Source organism: Cuculus canorus, chromosome 18, assembly GCF_017976375.1.
Source record: "Cuculus canorus isolate bCucCan1 chromosome 18, bCucCan1.pri, whole genome shotgun sequence".
NCBI classification, from domain to species: Eukaryota; Metazoa; Chordata; class Aves; order Cuculiformes; family Cuculidae; genus Cuculus; species Cuculus canorus.
The window spans coordinates 1,008,415-1,025,156 of record NC_071418.1 but is presented as its reverse complement, the minus strand read 5'-3'; the positions used below and the strand labels follow the sequence as shown (position 1 = coordinate 1,025,156).

Genomic DNA, 16,742 nt, shown 5'->3' with positions numbered 1-16,742 from the left:
GTTAACACCTCTTACCTCCAAGGGATGGTCGCCTGGATTGCGAGGTACGGAAAGCTGCCGACCAATAGGAACAGAAAAAGGCAGCCCCTGCGTTATCGGTAGCGATAGCTCTGTCTGGAGGCAGAAGGTTTTTAATTCCTACCCATTCCTCGCTGTTCTCTTTGTGCGAAACCCGGTGATGGGGCTGTATGGGAATAAGGGTCAGGCACGCTCCAGGACCGATGACAGGCGCGGAGGATGGCTGCGCACCCACAGGTTGGAGCGAAGAAGCTGATGTGCTATTGGAAGGAGCTGAGAATTTTCAATACAACAGTTTTCGCAGCAATTTGTCTGACCTGGATGTTTGTGTTGCTAATGCAGCTCTAGTTCTAACGAGGTCTTTTAGGAACAGCCCCAAAGTGATTTCAGAGTGCATTTATTTTAACCAGCAGAGTGGCTGCAGCTTAGGAGGGGCTTCTGGCCGGTCCGGGGGTTTTGTGGCCGTGACAAGAGGGGTGTCTGAGGAGAGCTGCTGGCACGGGGTGGCACTGGGAACACGGCCCGCTGGGCGGGCAGGGAAGGGTCTCGCCTTGGGCCACCGGGAGGTTTGGTGCCACACACCGAGAGGGGAAAACCTCACCCGTGCAAAGGCCTACGAATTGTTCACAGCTTTCTTACAGAGAAAAACAAACAGGAGCTCATCACATCCTTAAGGGCCTCATGAGTACTAAACCGAAGTGTTCACATCATGTTAAAGTGCTGGACTCCAGGAATATCCAGGCCCCATCCTACATCACTCCCCAGAACTGCTCCCTTTCCTCGAATCCCTGGCATTACTGCTGGTGAGAGTAGTGCCACGAGGAGATAACCCACAGCATTTCACACCCAGGCCACCATCAGAGCAGGAAGCCTCCACCTTTTTGTCACCTAAAGACAAGGCTGTGGTTCCCGAGTACCACAGAGAAAAAAGCAATTATGAACATTGGGAAAGGAAGGAACGGCAGCCTGTCTCTGGCTTCGCAGGGTGGGTGTTTCCTAAGCCTCCTTCACACAGCTTTAGGCTTTGCTTTTGCCATCTAGCTCATCACAGCCCTGACAGGAAATGCTTACTGTCCAGAAATGTCTGGAGACACGGCAAGGAACATTCAAAGTGACATTTCCTCCCCGCAGTCATTCCATCCGCTTTGCCATCTAGGAGAGTGAGCTTAGGTTGGCGAATGCCAGTTTAGCAGTTCGGGTCAGGAGCGCGGTGCCGGTCCATGGGCTCCGGCTGAAGGCCTGAAGCGATGTCAGGGCTGGGGGTCCTTCATTCCGGGCAGCACAGTAACTTCCCACGCTGGATGCCATCCAGTTGGCTCTCAGCACTCATCTCGGTAAGTGCTGCAGTTGCAAAAGACCTCAACTGTCCTTGTGTGCACAAGCGCTAACGGTTTCGTTAGCCAGGTGAGCACGCTCCCCAATCTCATTAAAAGAAAGCTTTTTCTGCCAACTGCTCAGACCTCATAATTCCAGTGCACGTAATCAGATTTGAAGCCCCTCTGTAGATTAAACCGTCTGGAGGCTGAGTCAGGGCAGGCTTAATTTGCGTCTGAAAAATTAGTCTTACTCATTCCCATCTGCCACAACGGGAAATTCAGTCTCTTCTGTGAGGTAAAGTTCTCCCACCTCACTGGAGCGATGCTGGGGGCAGCAGCGGGATTTTCCACCCTGGAGATGGAAGAGGACTTGCAGTTCAGGACAGCAGCAGCGGGTGTTCCTTTCAGCAGATGGAACCCGTCTGCATCCGAGATGGTGTGGTAACGAGCAAAGATCACTATTTAAAATTATTTATTTTCTAGGAAGACAAATAAATAGTACCATCAGCCCTGTTAACTCATGCTCTTAGGGAAGATCTTTCTGTACTAAATTCCAGCCATTCAGTGATTTTATCCAGCTTCCTTCTATGATGAAGTCCATACATTAAACCAGGATAGACGACTCCGTTTGTTATCCAAGCACTTCCTCACAGAGAAGCTGAATCCTTAAACCAGGCAATCAGCAAAATCCTCACTCCCTGGGCTATCCAGGGCCATCCAAGCAGAGATTGGGATCGTGGGATGTCATCTGCAGATAGATGCGTCGGGAGAGTTCGGGTCCAATCCGCCGGGCAGTGGCTGTCACACCGTCCCCGCGGTGCACAAGGATGTTGGCCAGCATGTTCACCCGCTCCTTCTCCGAGGAGCATTTGTCGTAGGCCTGAAAGCAACGCAAAGGAACACGGGTATCACCCGTTTCCATCTGTTACTCAACAAGAGCAACCAAACCCACACCCCTGCGGCTGCTCTGCACGCTCGTTTTTCACCCGGTCTCTCTGCAGATCCCACCTGGGAGCTCCCAGGCCAATGCAGATCCAGCACTGCTCCCTCAATCCTGCTCGGGAAAGCCAAGCGACGGGTGCCAAGGATTCAGCTCCCTCCCTGCCTCACCGAACAGCTCATACACAATCATTGTGCCCAATGTAATACCAGTGAAACTATCTCCTCGGCTCGCGTTACAGCGGCCGGCTGCCCGCACACAGCGCTCGGTATTCCCGAGGGATCCTCACCTGCAGCAGCAGCAGCGGAGAAGGGTACGCAGACACGATGGCCTCAGCCATCGCCGGGCTGACCCGGTTAAACTGCTGTATCTGCCTCTTCCAGACTTGCAAAAGCCCCTTTCCAGAACGATCCACCTTCACTCCTCCGCACCACGACTTCTCCAGGTAGAAAGAGAACCCCGTGTTCTCCTGCTCTCGTCTATGGAGAACAAGGAATGGGAATGGGAATGAGACAACGAGGCTATGGAGAAAACCCTGTCCCTGCTCTGCTGTCCCCTGGCCGGAGACAGAGCCATTTCTCGCTCTGAGCTGTTATCGGCACTGGCAAAGGAAATGCTAAAATTTGACCCTATTTACATTCATTACCAATTTCTGTGTTTAAAATCCAGATTTCCTACTGAAAAAAAAACCCTGATCTGTATTTGGGAGCAATCCTGACACAAGCCAACAGGCACGCACAGCGCTAACCAAGAATTCACTTTCCGTCACCCATAACAAAGCCCTTTTCCTTGGCATTTGTAACAACATCTCCTCTCCTCTCGTGACTGAGATGTCAAATGCAGCAGCTGCTGCACCAGGAACGCTGAGACTGTGCGAGACTGCACACGGTGGCTCTTATCTGTTGCTGTGCAACGAACTGCTGTCCTGAGCGACGAGAACAGAAACGGCTCCTCCTCAGTACCAGCTCTCTTGGTTAAACCCTGAGGAAGAAAAACTAGTGCTGTATGAGCCCAACCCCACTGGCATTCCCTAAAATCGGGCTGAGAACGAGAGCTTTGCTTGCTGCCAAGCCTGAAGCCGGGCTCCGTGCTCTCCACTCCCCAGGCTGGGCATCGCTTCCCAAGAACTGCCCCCTGTGCCGGAGGAGCTGCCTTAACAGCTGCTCTGCACTGCCCGCTCCGTAAAACCCATGATCCTGTGTGGTCCTGAGGTGCAGCCACGTACCTGCTGTTCCCTCCCGGTCCCTGTGAGCCCTTCCAGAGGGAACAATCAGACCTCCTTCACATACTCACTTGTACGGGGCTTCGGCTACAGCTTTGCTGAACATCCTGGCAAACTCTCCCAGCTCCTGCCAGGTGTCAAAAGAGGAGACTTGCATTTGTCTGTCCAGCTGCAGATCCACCAGGGCCTGTCAACGGCATTGGGAACAACGCGTGGAACAATTAATCTTCTCGCATTGAACTCCACCCTTGTCTGAAGCAAGAATGGGTCACGATGCCCTGGTACGGGGCAGGAACACGGACCCTCTTCCCGTTTTGGGAACGGGTCATTCATGGCATTCGAGTATTCCAGGGCAGCCCAGTTAAAGCCCAGTCTTGGCCCAGTCAATGCCAGCTTAGGGCCATCGCTGCGGCCGCAGGGACCAACCCCGGGGCAGCACGGATGCGCTGCGTAAGCGTCCCATGAAGGGCGCGAGATGCTGACCAGGATGGACAGCAGAATCGAGGTGAACGAGACACGTCAGTCCATGGGAAAGCAGGAATGTGCCTGAACAGCAGGGAAAAGAACTCAAACAGCTCCATCCACAGACACGGGGACTCACAGATGCCAAATCCCCCATCCAAGAAAGCGTGCGATTGGGTCAAGTGTTCGCATAACACTGGGCAGGAAGAGATGCCCGTTTTAAAGGTACTCACTTCCTCCATGTCCATTTTGGTGATCTCCAGGCCAGAATCCTTGGATTTCCTTTTCCCACGCTTTCCGTGTTCCTCTCCTTGCTTTCCACTCGCTGCTGCCTGTCGCAATGTCTTTTTTGACTGAGACCTAAGAAGAGTAAAGCAGGGCTGGGAGTTCCTGCACTTCCCTGGGTGTTCGCCATCGGTCACCGTGGGGTCGGGCTGGATGGACCTCGGCTTCTGCTTCGACACAACGAGTGGAGCAGTTCTGGGTGGGAACACCTCTCGTGCTAGCAGGAATTAATGTAAACACCCATGGCATTTTTCAAAGCCAGAGACAATAGAGAAACATTTAGAGAGGAAAAAACATTTAACCTGAAATAATTTTCTACTCCCGCTACTGCCAGCGCCAGAATTTTCCCAGGCATTTTCTCCATGGTATGAGCTACGTAGCTCTGCAGGGTCTCCCCCTGTCCGTCCGTATAGCCCAGAGTCTCCTGCAAAGATCAACAGAGAAAAGGAGTTGAACCACCCCGAGGGACACGTGTGAGCGCAGCAGCCTGTGGCCCCGACTCCGCAGCTGGGTTTGCAAATGGAAAAGCCTCTTCACACGGCTCTTCAGGGGCAAGCGGGCAACACTGGGTCCGGTGGAAGTTCATGGCAGGGAAATAAAAATACAAATAAAAACCCCTACTTGATCAGACATCACCTCTTTGAAAATCCGTGAGCAATTGTAACTAGGAAAGAAAGCTGCCCAGAGCTCTGCGTCACAGCCCTGCTGGTTTTGAAGCATTCATGGCCTCTAAAACCAGATTTCTGGTTTGGTGGAAGTCCAGCTCCATCCCCCATCCATGGAAAGGGAGGACAAACCCCACCCTCCCAGCCCAGCATGTTCTAGAGCACAAAATAATCAGCACTCTCACTTGTTTGTACTTGCGAATCATGGACAAAAACTCCTCCAGGCGAAGCAGAACAAGGACATTTGGTTCCTCTGTCCATTCCTCTCCTTCTGCCTGCCCGGATAGGAAAAGAAACAGCCAGAGCAACAGTCTGTTCGTAATCCACTCCAACCGGTGCTCCCACTCAGCCCTCGAGGCAGGGAGGAGATGAGAGGGCATTTATTTGTCCTGTTAAATATGATTACTAACGAGCACAAACAAAAGAGCAACAAAAGGGCAAGAGCAACAAAAACTTGGCTCACACACCTGAGCTGACACGCTTTTTCTCCTCCAGGTGATGCTGCAGGGAACAGCCTGGTCCTCCACCACGCAGGAATAGTTCGCAGCCTGCAAAGCACTAAGGACGTGTCCACCACCCTCCACCTGTAAGAGAACTGAAACGGGCGCCCGGGTCAGAGGCCTCCACAGCCAGAGCCGGCGGCGATATCAGGCTCTCGGAGGCTGTGAGGACAAACACCTGAATCCAGCACCACTGTTATGTATTTCTGGCACTCCCCTGGCCGCAGGGCTTTCAGCCTCATGGCCAGAGCCCTCTTCCTCTCTTTTTCCTCCTCCCGTTGCCTCCTCCGCTCCTCTCGCTCTTTCCTCCTCTGCCACACAGCCTGGGCGATCGCCTCCCTGTCCTTTGGGCTGTATTTTGGCTTCTTGGGAGCAGGGGATGTCTCTGAGCTTGCCAGGGGCCGACCGGGCAGGATGGAGGAGCCAGACCGGGAGGCTGGCAGCGGGCACAAGGAGGGCCCGTCAGCACCGCGCGTGCCACCTCGTCTGCCACAAGACACATCTCCAGGTGTCACCAGGGCTTTGTGGCGCCTTGAACTGCCGTGACCCAATGGGTCAGCACCAGCACAAAGGCTGTCTCCTCCTGATGCAACCCCATCGCCTGCCTGGGGAGACTCAAAAGCGGTCTCCCTCCTTCCTTCCACCCTCCTCTCGATCCTCTCAGCCAGAGGGATGACCTCTATCACCTCCTCTTCCTCCTCATCCTCACCCCCATTCACCTTCAACTCCTCCACCTCGTCCCCATCCTCCTCCAGCTCCTTCACCTCATCCACATCATCCCCATCCAGCTCCTCCACCTCCAGCTCCTTCAACTCCTCCACATCATCCCCATCCCCCTCCAGCTCCTCCACCTCTTCCTCCTCCAGCTCCTTCAACTCCTCCACCTCATCCTCCTCCTCCATCTCCTTCACCTCCTCCACCTCATCTTCCTCCACCTTGTCCCCATCGTCATCCTCCTCCTCGCTCCCACTGCTCACCACCACAACCCCACCAGCCCTCCCCAGGGGCCTCCAGCGGCCTGTCACGCTGGGCTGGGGCAGCAGCATGGAGGCCAAGGGGGGCAGCTCCTCCTCATCGCTCTCCGCCATCTCTTCCCCCCCTCCCCTTGCAGCGAAGGCCCTGGCATGAATGGAGCGAGCGGCCCCAGCCACGAACGGCACGCGAGTCGCTCCTTATGAATGGGCGGAAGCGACGCTCTTTATGAATGGAGCGAGCAGCGCCCCCTGATGGGAACCGCGGGCCGCGCTGCGATTGGTCCGGACCCGCGCGCGGATGGCGGCGATTGGTCCGAACGCGCGCCATTCGCGAGCGTTCGGACCAATCGCCGCCAGCCGCGCGCGCATGCGCGCCGCCAACCGGAAGTGACCGCATCTTTCCCCACCCGGAAGAGATGCTACAGCGCAACAATGGCGGCGGTTCAGAGGCTCTGTGAGTGACCTCCAGCTTCAACCCCGCGGCGGGGTCCTTACCGGTAGCGCAGGGTCGTAAGATCTCATCTAAATCTCCCCTCTTTCAGCCTAAAAGCTGTTCAACACTGATTCACAGCAGCTGGTAACGCTTGTACCCGGTTGTACAGAGCCTTGCTGAAATGGAAGTGTGTGCCTGTGCTTTAAAGTCATTGCTGAGAGTTCTGTTCCTCCTGGGCAGCAGCAGCCCTTGAGATGTGGCCGCTCTGCAGGAGACTGAAGCGATGGTGTTCTAATTACCATTTTATGTCGAAGTACTTTTTCCTCAGAGCTCTGCCGTTTTAAAGCCTATTTTAATTGACAACCTCTAGCTCTGAAAGCCCGTGTGATAATTTTTTTCACTTGCCATTCTTGTTCTTTCTTCCAACCCAGTTCTAACGGCTCCACAAACGACCCTGCTCGCTGTCAGATGCGCTTCTAAAAAATCTGGGGGCAGCTCAAAAAATTTAGGTGGCCGCAGCCCTGGGAAGCGTTATGGATTCAAAAAAGTAGAAGGTAGGTCTGAGAATCTGCTTATATTTGTGTTTCAGTGCCTTCCTCACAGCTCTTGTCCTGGTCTGGATCTCAGGTTGAGCATCTCGGGGCTGTTCTGAGAGAAAGGAACGGGGAGGCTCAGGGAAAACTAATTGGCAGAGTAAGTCAGCGAGCAGCCAGAACTGCCTGTGGAAAACGTCCTTTGATTCCAGCTTTGCCTCAGGAGCAGCCGGGAGGGAAGTTCACTGCAGGGCACCCCATACGTGCGCTTTTCCCCCACGCTGTGTTGAAAAGCCGGGCATTTTCACTGTTGACAAAGGGGAGAATTATGAGGCTCAGCAGAAGCCAAAGTACAGCTTCTTGCAGCTGAGTGTTCAATAATTATTAGCTTTGCTGATGAAAACCTTTTGATTTAAAAGGTAATAAAACAAGTGTTGTCAGCAGCCAGAAAATGCCTGGTACCTTCGCAGTAACCTTTTCAGAGACCAGAGCTGTGCTTTGCCGTTGTGCATCAATTGCCCTTTATTTCCTGCTAACAGCATTCTTGTTTAGATGTTTTTAGCTTTTAAAGTAACTTTTTCTTGGAACATTCCCACAGAAGGCTGGTCTTCTTTGTAAGTCCTGGAACCACTCATGCTCTGCCAGGGCTCCGGGAGTCCCGTTTCTCCGCAGCCTGACTCTGTCGCTCTGTTGCAGGAGCATTTGTGCATGCAGGCAACATCTTGGCTACGCAGCGGTTGATACGCTGGCATCCAGGAGCTCACGTAAGTTGCTTCTCCATCTCGTCTGTGGTTCTCGAAGAAGAGCAGCCCACAGAGTCCTGTACTTGGTGTCTCTTCTCTTTCCAGCTAGTTCAAATGCTCTACCTTATATAGAATCATGGAATGGTTTGGTTGGAAGGGACCTCCAAGCCCATCCAGTCCCACCCCTGCCACGGGCAGGGACACCTCCCACTGGATCAGGGGCTCTGAGCCCCATCCAACCTGGCCTGGAACCCCTCCAGGGATGGGACACCACCGCTGCTCTGGGCAACCTGGGCCAGGGCCTCCCCACCCTCACAGCAAAACATTTCTTACCAAGATCTCATCTCAATCTCCCCTTTTTCAGCTCAAAATTTTTCGCCCTTATATAATTGTGGAATTAGGTGTCACTACCTGGTATTTTGTAGCCTCTGAGCCTACTCAGAGTCACACCCGTGGCCCACACGACTCAGGAAAGGACTGAAAGTTATGGCTATCCCCAAGCACCTGTGTAACCTCAGTGGGTTCTTGTGCTTTGGGGTGGAAATGGGGACCCCTCCCCTGTGATCAGCACCACCATACAGCGATTGCTGGAAGCAAACAGCGTGAGGTTATTTTACTTTAAAATACAAAGCAACAGATGCTGTTGAAGTCAGGATATCAGACAATGCAGACCCACCATCAGATCTGCTTCAGTGTGGACCTGCACCCTTTTCTAACCCTCGTTCTCCTCTCCCAGGTGGGGATGGGCCGTAACAAGACCCTGTACGCCCTGGAGGACGGGATTGTCAGATACACCAAGGAGGTGTACATACCCCCACCGCGCAGCAGCGAGAGCCGGGAGGTGATCTGCCGCCTGCCCAAAGGAGCAGTTTTGTATAAAACCTTTATCAGTGTTGTTCCCACTGCAGAAGTTGGAAGCTTTAAACTGGTCACCATGCTCTGAGCCATCTGCTCAATAGGGACGGATGGGGACGAGCGGTGGGACAGACTGCTCCAGCTGGACTGGCAGCTGAGGACAGGAGCATTCTAGCTCAGGAGATACCAGGTCAGGACTGTGTTTTCTTGCTCCCAAAGTGCACATGGTTAGTGCTCAGGCACGAGGATTGCCTGCTTGCATTGCTAAGTGTGTTTAATAAATGCTGTGGGGCTACTGGAGATCTTGGCTGTTTATGAAATGTGTTACTTGTGTTTGTGTGGTATCCAGAGCTGCCTTCCTCTGGAGAACCCATTCTCTTGTGCCACTGGATGCATTCTCCCTACGATTGCTGTTACGTCAGTGCTTGTCCCACCAATCATTCCCTCTGTATATTTTTACTCATTTTTGGACATTACCATTACATTTGTACCTTAATTCAAAATACTACAGAGCAGATCCTTTTCCAATTGGATTCTGTGCATCCCAGGAAGGCAGATTTTCCCTTCTGCCTAATTCACCTCAATGATTAACTCAAAGATCTGAAGGTGTTCCGTTTCCTGACTTTCACACTTGTGAAACGAGCTCCTGACTAGTTCTGGGGTGCCTGGTGAGATCCACAGGTCTGGGGCAGGATTTGAAGCTCAGTGGCTGCAGATGTATCAGAAAGCCCTAATCCAGAGATTTATCCTTTTATCTTCCCTGAGTCATTCCGTGACATTTTGGAGCTTACGTTGCTCGAAAGAAAGGAGCCCAAACTGACCTTATTTTATCTACAGGTTTGTAAACAAATGGAAACTTGGGCTCTGCAGTAGAAAACACATTATGGAATCAATGGTGTAAGGCCACCAGTGCTGGTGCTGCTGGACCGTCTGCTCTGTAGAGGAGGAGAGACTGGGCCAGCCGCACCTGTCTGCCTTTGCTTCTTGTTCTCCACAGGAACCACCACCTGTTTTATCCATAATTTGGTCCTTTCCCAGTGTCTGTATCCAATCCCACGGTTCCTCTCAGCGCTCAGTATTTGTGTGCTGCCGGGGACACAGCCCTGGGCCCTCTCCCCATCACTCCGGAGTCTGTACAGAGCTGCCCTGAGCCACTCTCACGCTGTTGCTGTGGGAGCGCACAGCGATGCTCCTGTACAGATCCGTTCTGCCACTCGCAGCTGAGGATTCCCACCTGCGAGCTGATACGCTGATAAAGTAAAATATTACAAGCTAAGAAAGAGGTGACGTAGCACACCATGGCCAGTGTCTGAGGTCGGATCCTTGGCACGCGGGCAGTGTGTGCCTCACAGAGGTCCGAAACTCCAGCTGCCTGGAGGAGCTCCGGCTGAGCAGGCCCTCACCTCCTCTTTGTCCTGTGCGGAAGCAGCTGCTCCATTACCCTTGGTAACAGTATGTTTGCCAGAGAAGAGGGAGCCACATCGCTGGCTGCTGCGCTCCCAGCGCAGTCCCCAGTGGTGGTTCTGCGGGTGTCCTTGTGCTGTGCAAGGGACCGCTCCGATGGCAGGGTCTGCCTCGCCTGTGTCTCGGTGGATGGCGAGTTTGGTGGAGGTCTGAGTTCTGGCCGCTCCCTGCGGAGGAGAATGAGGGCACAGGCACTTCTGTAGTTGGCAGCACGCGGAGTGCCTACACGTCTGTGTTCCGCTGAGTCCGGTAGCCGAGAGGCACCTGGAAAGGGTCTGGCACTCCACGTCTGTCCAAGGTCTCTGAGATCATCCCTGTCCCTGAGAAAGCTGGAGGATGCCTCAGAGCGTGCTCGTAGGGAGGTGGCAGCTATGGAGAGAGAGGGAGAACAGAGCGTTACAGCTGATCAGAAATAACCCGGAGATGATCCCACCTCTTCTTGCGGAGCAGATGACAGAGCTCACAGCCACCACCCACCCGACACTGGATCCCTGCAGTCAGCCCAGGGAGCTGCTGTCTGGCTGAGCACCTGGAAAACGAGCACTCAGCACCAGCCTGTGACACAGCAGAGCAGAAATCCACTGGGAAGGCACATCCCACCCGCTCCCCTCTCATGCTGTGCCAGGTTCCTGCTCCTGTCCACCTGCAGGGATGTGACACTGCAAAAGACTTGCCTTTGGTTCAAATGGGACTGTTAGTGGGGTTGGTTAAAATGGATCAGTTACTGGGGTTTCTGCAGGCACCTTCAAACCAGGCATCCCACTCAGGTTTTGTCCTCAAGCGCAGCATGGAGAGGAACCTCCAGGCTGTCATTGCGTTTATGTGGCAGAGCTGAGCCAGCTTTGTCCCCGTGAGGGGCGAAAAGAGTGGCGCAGGGACTCTGTGGAAGAGCTCCCACTGCAGTTTCTCCATCCTGGGGCCTTTGCTCCCCTGCGCCCCGGGTGCTCTGGTTTCAGGGCAGACATCATTGGTTACAGCTCCAAACCCCAAGGGCAGGTCGTGACTGTGCCAAGAGGCTTTGAGACCCTGAGCCAGTGGGACGTGTCCCTGCCCGTGCCAGGGGGTGGAACGGGATGGGCTTTGAGGTCCCTTCCCACCCAAACTGTTCTATGATTCTACTTATTTATGGTGCAGCCTTAAAGGCTCCAAATCCAGGTAAATCAGTGAAACTTTAATGCTCTGCTCAGGGTTTCAAACGTTTCTGTTCCACTTTAGTCAGCGAGGTCTCTGCTCAACAGGAGCCTCCTGGGCTGCTGCTGCGGACGTGCTTGGCAGATGCACTCGCTTTTCTCTATTGCAGGACTGCAAATCTTAAACATCGTTAACAGGCAGAGCCTTTTGCTCATAAATCAGCCATTAACACTTCAAGGTAATAGTGAGGGGCCTCCCAGAGGTGTCCTGCATGGAACAAGAAACTGTGGAGCCTTACAGATCTAAAAATAACATTCCCAGCTCGGGCTTGTCCAGAGCAGATGATCCGAAGCGCCTGCCCTTTCAGCAGCAGCTCTGCCCTTCCTCCCGGCACAGGCATTTCTGCAAGCGCACCAAGACAGATCGATCATTAACCAGCACAAAAGAAGCCTCCTGGTACACTTTGTGCCCTTCACAGAGATAAAGGCTATCGGAGAAAGGCAATTGCAGAGAACAGAGTCCTTAGCTACTGGAAACTGCTGAAGCAAGACCCAGATATGACCAGAGCGGGGCCTCCCCCGTGCACGGGCCGTGGTTCAGGGAGGGAGCGCTCACCTCCTGGGCAGGCTCTGCCCACAGCCCAAACCGCTCGGCGATCATCTGATGGATTTCCCGCTGGCGATCTTTCTTCCGCACGCTCTCGTAGCTTGGTAAGCAGGGCTGCTCCCAGGAAGGCAGCTGGTAGCTGCTGGGGCGTCCCACACAGAACACCTCGTCTCCCTAGAAATGTGCGGCCCGGGAGAGAAAGGTCAGCACGGTCGTGGCTCTGGAATGTCATGGTCTGGTGCCACCTCCACTTACTGCAGAGTTCAAAGATGTGGGTGTCCTTCTTGAACCCTGAGTGAGGAAATCCCTGCTCCCAGGACGCGATGAAACCATAACCTGCTTTGTGAATCCCACATCATAGAACCATGGAATGGTTTGGGTTGGAAGGGACCTCACAGCCCATCCAGTCCCACCCCTGCCATGGGCAGGGACACCTCCCACTGGATCAGGGGCTCCGAGCCCCATCCAACCTGGCCTGGAACCCCTCCAGGGATGGGGCACCACCGCTGCTCTGGGCAACCTGGGCCAGGGCCTCCCCACCCTCACAGCAAAACGTTTCTGCCTGAGGTCTCATCTCAATCTCCCCTCTTTCAGCTCAAAACTGTTCCCCTCATTCCTCTCGCTGCCCTCCCTGATCCAGAGCCCCTCCCCAGCTTTCCTGGAGCCCCTTTCAGCACTGGAAGCTGCTCTAAGTTCTCCCTGCAGCCTTCTCTTCTCCAGGCTGAACCCCAACTCTCAGCCTGTCCTCACACAGGAGGTTCTGCAGCCCTCGGATCATCTCCATGGCCTCCTCTGGCCTCGCTCCAACAGCTCCGTGTCCTCCCTGTGCTGAGGGCTCCAGGACTGGACACCGGACTCACCAGAGCGGAGCAGAGGGGCAGAACCCCCTTCCTCAAAGGTGCCGAGGGATCTGTCTGCCACTTCACGCCCAAACACCTCAGGGCACCACAGTGTCCTCTGTAGCATCCCTGCTCTCCTCCCCAAAGGTTGTTGCATACCAACAGCCTTCCCAAGTTACTCCTGCACCTTCTCCCATGCCCCCGAAGCCCCCCTGGTCCCGGTAACCACAGTCCCTTCCCAAGCAGATCAGGATCTTTGGTACCATTTCCCCCCAACCCCGGCTCCCGGCAGGGTCCCTGCTGTCACCTGCAGGCCGGGGTTCTCGGCAGCGCTCTCCAGGCGCGACGCTCCACGCTGGGGCCCCACCAGCCGCTGGCTGCTGCTGCTGAAGTAGGGAGGTGGGCGATCCTGGAACGAGAGGGGCCGGGGAGGAGGAGGAGAGCAAAGCAGAGACCCCTCACATCCCACCTGGCAGCAAGAGGAGCTCAGCCGGGGCGGTCTGGGAAGGGGGACCCTGGGCAGGGTTGGCCGCCACGGCTGATGGGGACAGTGGCCACAGCCAGCGGGGATGGGGACGGCAGGGACAGCCAGCAGGGAGGGAGGTGGCAGCCTGGTCCCAGAGCAGAGCTGCATCCAGACTCAGCAGAACGATCTCTCTTTGGAGACATCAAAAACCCACACCAACAATGCCGCTAGCGCAGATGAGAGCTCCATCACATGCTCAGGGTTACAGGATGTGTAAACACTTATCTACCGAGAGTCACACCAGGACAGCGTGGTGAGCAAATGTGCAGAGCCATGGCTGTCCTGCTCCAGCTGAGCTCAATCCCTGGCACAGCGCTGAGCAACCGCAGGGATCCCTTCCATGGAGAGCAGCCCTGGAGCTCCAGGCCATTCCTCACTCTCAGCGAAGCCCCAGCTCTGCCGGCAGAAACCCTGAGACTCTCAGAGCAGCCCGGGAGCCGGTGAATGACAGATTCCTTTTTGCTCTTAACAACCGAGGAACTGTTTGTCTTGGAGCCGCGGCACAAGGAGAGAAACAGCAGGAAACAGGGATGGCTTGGGGTGCAATTGTTTGTTTTAATCACTAATTAGCACAACCAGCACAACCGCACCTGCCTGAAAGCTGCCTCACACCACGGCAGACGCTTCACTGATGGAAACGCATCCTGTATCCATCCCCTTTCCATTTATAGTTCTCAGCATCTCCATCCATCTGTCCACAGCCCTTTGCTAAAGGCGCGGTGCCATCTCCGTTAACCGCCCACCCACAAGCCAGCCCCGAGGCTCACGGCACATCCCGCGCAGGGGCTCCGCAGCGCGAGGAGTGCGGTGCCCAGGCCCTCTCCTGCCCGCGTGTCCCGAACAGAGAGCAGGAAGGGAGACAGGGAAAGGAGCGGATGCGGTGAAGCGGGCAGGGACACCGGCAGCGCAGCCCATTCCCCCTGCGACCTTCCCAGCCCACGCTGCGCTATGAAATTCCCCATTCCCAGTCCAAGTCTGTCCGTCCCCCGAGCCGAGGCTGGGTGTCCCCTCTCCTCCCGGAGACTCCGAAGCGGTGCCTGCTGCCCTCCCCTTGCATCCATCTCTGGGGCCTTTGGAAGCTGAGCTTCCCCCACCCCAAAGGCAGCACTGGTTGAACACACCGCTCTTTTTCCATCCCCAGCTTCCCTGCTGGAAAAGCAGCCCTGGGAAATTACAGCGGCAGGCATGGGGGCTTTGTGTCGCTTTGTGTCTCGCTGCCGTACCAGAGAGACGGTTGCTGGGGCCACGAGTGGCTTTGTCTGCCCTCACCACCATCCAGCCCCCTCCCTGCTGAGCAGAGCCTGGCCCCGCACACGGCCGTGCCGACCCCTCTGAGCTGTGTGGAGCTGGGGAATCCGGGTGCTGGGTCTCGGGGGTGTTGTCCCACCCGCAGGGCACAGGGATGGGAGGATGGAGCTCTTGGACAGAGTGGGAACAAGGAGGAGGCAGAGCCTGGCTTTGCTCTGGGTCACAGAATCACAGAAGGTCTCGAGCTGGAAGGGACTCACACGGATCATTGAGTCCAACTCCCGTCCCTGCACAGGACACCCCAACACTCATCGTGGGGCTGAGGGTGTTGGCCAAACTGTGCTGGAATATTGTCAGGCTCGGGGCCGTGCCTGCTTCCCTGGGAGCTGCTCCAGTGCTCCACTACCCTCTGGGAGAAGAACCTTCTCCTAACGTCCAACCCAACCCTTCCCTGGCACCTTCCTGCCATTCCCCCGGGTCCCATCACTGGTCTCCAGCGAGCCGAGCGCTGCGGCCCCCCAGCACCGGGGAGCCCTGCTGGGGGCCGCGGGGGGACACTCACATACGGGCTGGGGGTCTGGAACAGGCGGCAGGAGCAGAGGAACTGGCAGCACATCGGGTCCCGGTGGTAGAGGAGCAGCAGGAGGATGAGGATGGCCACGATGAAGACGGAGGTGGACACGGCTGCCGAGGGGAGAAAGAAGAGCTGATGTGAGCTGGTGGGTGCGTGGCCTCCCCGCCGCCTGCCCGCCGCGGGTCTCGGCAAGGAGCAGCTCGGAGAAGCCCCGGGAAGCCGGTCCCGCCGCCCATCCCGAGGGCGCCGTTGTTCCCACCCTCGCTCCGTGCGCCCGGACCCGCAGCACCCGCCCCGGAGCCGCCGGCGCTCCGCTCCCGCTCGGGGCACCGGGGACCGCGAGACCGAACCGGGGTCGCGGAGACCGAGCCCTGGGGGCCACGGACACGGAACTGGGGACCGCGGAGCCGCTCCCCCCAGGAGCACAGCGCTGTAACCGGGGATGCGGTCACAGAACCGGGAGTCCGACACCGCTGTCCCCGCGAGCCCCCGGCGGCGGCCCCTCCGCCCCCGCCCGCCACTCACTCGCCGCGATGACGATGGCCAGGACGCTGCTGTCCATGGCCGCCCCGGCAGCCGCCGCCTGCGCCGAGGCCTCGCCGGGATGCGCCATCCCCGCCGCGCCGGGACCTGCCCGCGCCTAACGGCGGGGGGGGCGGGGCCTGAGAGGGGGCGGGGCTTGTTGGGGTGGGGCTTGAGCCGCGAGGGGCGGGGCCTGTGCCGGGATGGGGTGGGGGTCTGTGCTGGAAGGGGCGGTGCTTGGACGGAGAGGGGCGTGGCTTGAGGCGGAGAATGGCTCTTTGTGGGCGTGTCTGAAGGGGAGGCGTGGTCTGTGGCTGAGGGGGTGTGGCCTTTGAGATGATAGCGTGGTTTGCTGCGAGAGTGGGCGTGGTCTGTGCAGGGAGGGGCGTGGTCAATGGCGAGGCTCGGTCTGTGTGCTGGGGCGTGGCCGGCGGTGGTGGGAGTGGCCTGTGGCAGAGATGGGCGTGGCCTGTTTTGTGGGGTCTGCGCGTGGAGGGGCGTGGTCTGTTGGGAGGGGGCGTGGTCTGCTGAGGTGGGCGTGGTCTGTTGGGGGGGGGGGTGCATGGCCTGCAGGGCGGGGGGTGCCACCTCCACAGCACCGGAGCCGCTCCTGTCACCCCCCGGAGCGCAGCAGCCCCGGCTCAGAGCCGCCCGGCTCGTCTGCGGGTGCTCCCAGCCCCGCAGCACCCCTGGGTGCCCATTAATCAGCTAATTAAAGGTTTCTAATCCCCAGCAACCCTCAACAGCACCCACCGCCCCGGCACAGGCCAAGGGACCCCAATGCTCCCCCTCTGCGTCACCCACAACCCCTCCAAGCGAGCCCACCCCGGTGCCCAGGGCTCACTCCCCCCTCCCGGGGGTGGTAAAGCCCCCCGCAGCCCCTTCC

General features: G+C 56.7%; 3 protein-coding genes across 4 annotated transcripts; 1 reads left to right on the top strand and 2 right to left on the bottom strand.

Moving 5' to 3' along the window:
* Positions 1-65: 65 nt before the first annotated feature.
* On the bottom strand, positions 66-6,496 carry EME1 (essential meiotic structure-specific endonuclease 1). Its single transcript, XM_054083648.1, has 9 exons — positions 6,260-6,496; positions 5,587-6,193; positions 5,376-5,503; positions 5,094-5,183; positions 4,546-4,667; positions 4,192-4,318; positions 3,568-3,683; positions 2,564-2,753; positions 66-2,214 (listed from the first exon to the last, which is right to left on the bottom strand). The coding sequence occupies exons 1-9, from the start codon at positions 6,494-6,496 to the stop codon at positions 2,038-2,040; spliced, it is 1,794 nt and encodes a 597-aa protein (XP_053939623.1). The 3' UTR covers positions 66-2,037.
* Positions 6,497-6,775: 279 nt separating this feature from the next.
* On the top strand, positions 6,776-9,244 carry MRPL27 (mitochondrial ribosomal protein L27). The gene is made up of 4 exons (XM_009563946.2): positions 6,776-6,836; positions 7,247-7,369; positions 8,045-8,112; positions 8,828-9,244. The coding sequence occupies exons 1-4, from the start codon at positions 6,815-6,817 to the stop codon at positions 9,032-9,034; spliced, it is 420 nt and encodes a 139-aa protein (XP_009562241.1). The 5' UTR covers positions 6,776-6,814; the 3' UTR covers positions 9,035-9,244.
* A 519-nt stretch (positions 9,245-9,763) lies between these two features.
* LOC128854020 (uncharacterized) lies at positions 9,764-15,994 on the bottom strand. Of its 2 annotated transcripts, XM_054083627.1 has the most exons (6): positions 15,860-15,994; positions 15,323-15,444; positions 13,294-13,395; positions 12,157-12,321; positions 10,675-10,779; positions 9,764-10,577 (listed from the first exon to the last, which is right to left on the bottom strand). In XM_054083627.1, exons 1-6 carry the CDS (start codon positions 15,945-15,947, stop codon positions 10,293-10,295), a joined length of 867 nt encoding a protein of 288 aa, XP_053939602.1. In that variant the 5' UTR covers positions 15,948-15,994; the 3' UTR covers positions 9,764-10,292. The 2 variants fall into 2 exon arrangements, with proteins under 2 accessions (XP_053939602.1, XP_053939601.1); XM_054083626.1 differs by having other exon boundaries at positions 13,294-15,444; positions 15,860-15,886.
* Positions 15,995-16,742: the final 748 nt, after the last annotated feature.

Coding starts and splice junctions, on each gene's coding strand:
- EME1 (XM_054083648.1), bottom strand. CDS start 6,496: ATGGCGGAGAGCGATGAGGAGGAGCTGCCCCCCTTGGCCTCCATGCTG. Junction 6,194..6,259: donor AGGAGCTGGAGGAGGAAGAG/GTGGAGGAGCTG, acceptor GTGGAGGAGCTG/GATGGGGATGATGTGGATGA. Junction 5,184..5,375: donor GAAAAAGCGTGTCAGCTCAG/GTGTGTGAGCCA, acceptor CTATCCGGGCAG/GCAGAAGGAGAGGAATGGAC.
- MRPL27 (XM_009563946.2), top strand. CDS start 6,815: ATGGCGGCGGTTCAGAGGCTCT. Junction 6,837..7,246: donor GGCGGCGGTTCAGAGGCTCT/GTGAGTGACCTC, acceptor CTTCCAACCCAG/TTCTAACGGCTCCACAAACG. Junction 7,370..8,044: donor TGGATTCAAAAAAGTAGAAG/GTAGGTCTGAGA, acceptor GCTCTGTTGCAG/GAGCATTTGTGCATGCAGGC.
- LOC128854020 (XM_054083626.1), bottom strand. CDS start 13,620: ATGCAGCTCTGCTCTGGGACCAGGCTGCCACCTCCCTCCCTGCTGGCT. Junction 12,322..13,293: donor CCGAGAACCCCGGCCTGCAG/GTGACAGCAGGG, acceptor GCACATTTCTAG/GGAGACGAGGTGTTCTGTGT. Junction 10,780..12,156: donor GGGCAGAGCCTGCCCAGGAG/GTGAGCGCTCCC, acceptor CTCTCTCCATAG/CTGCCACCTCCCTACGAGCA.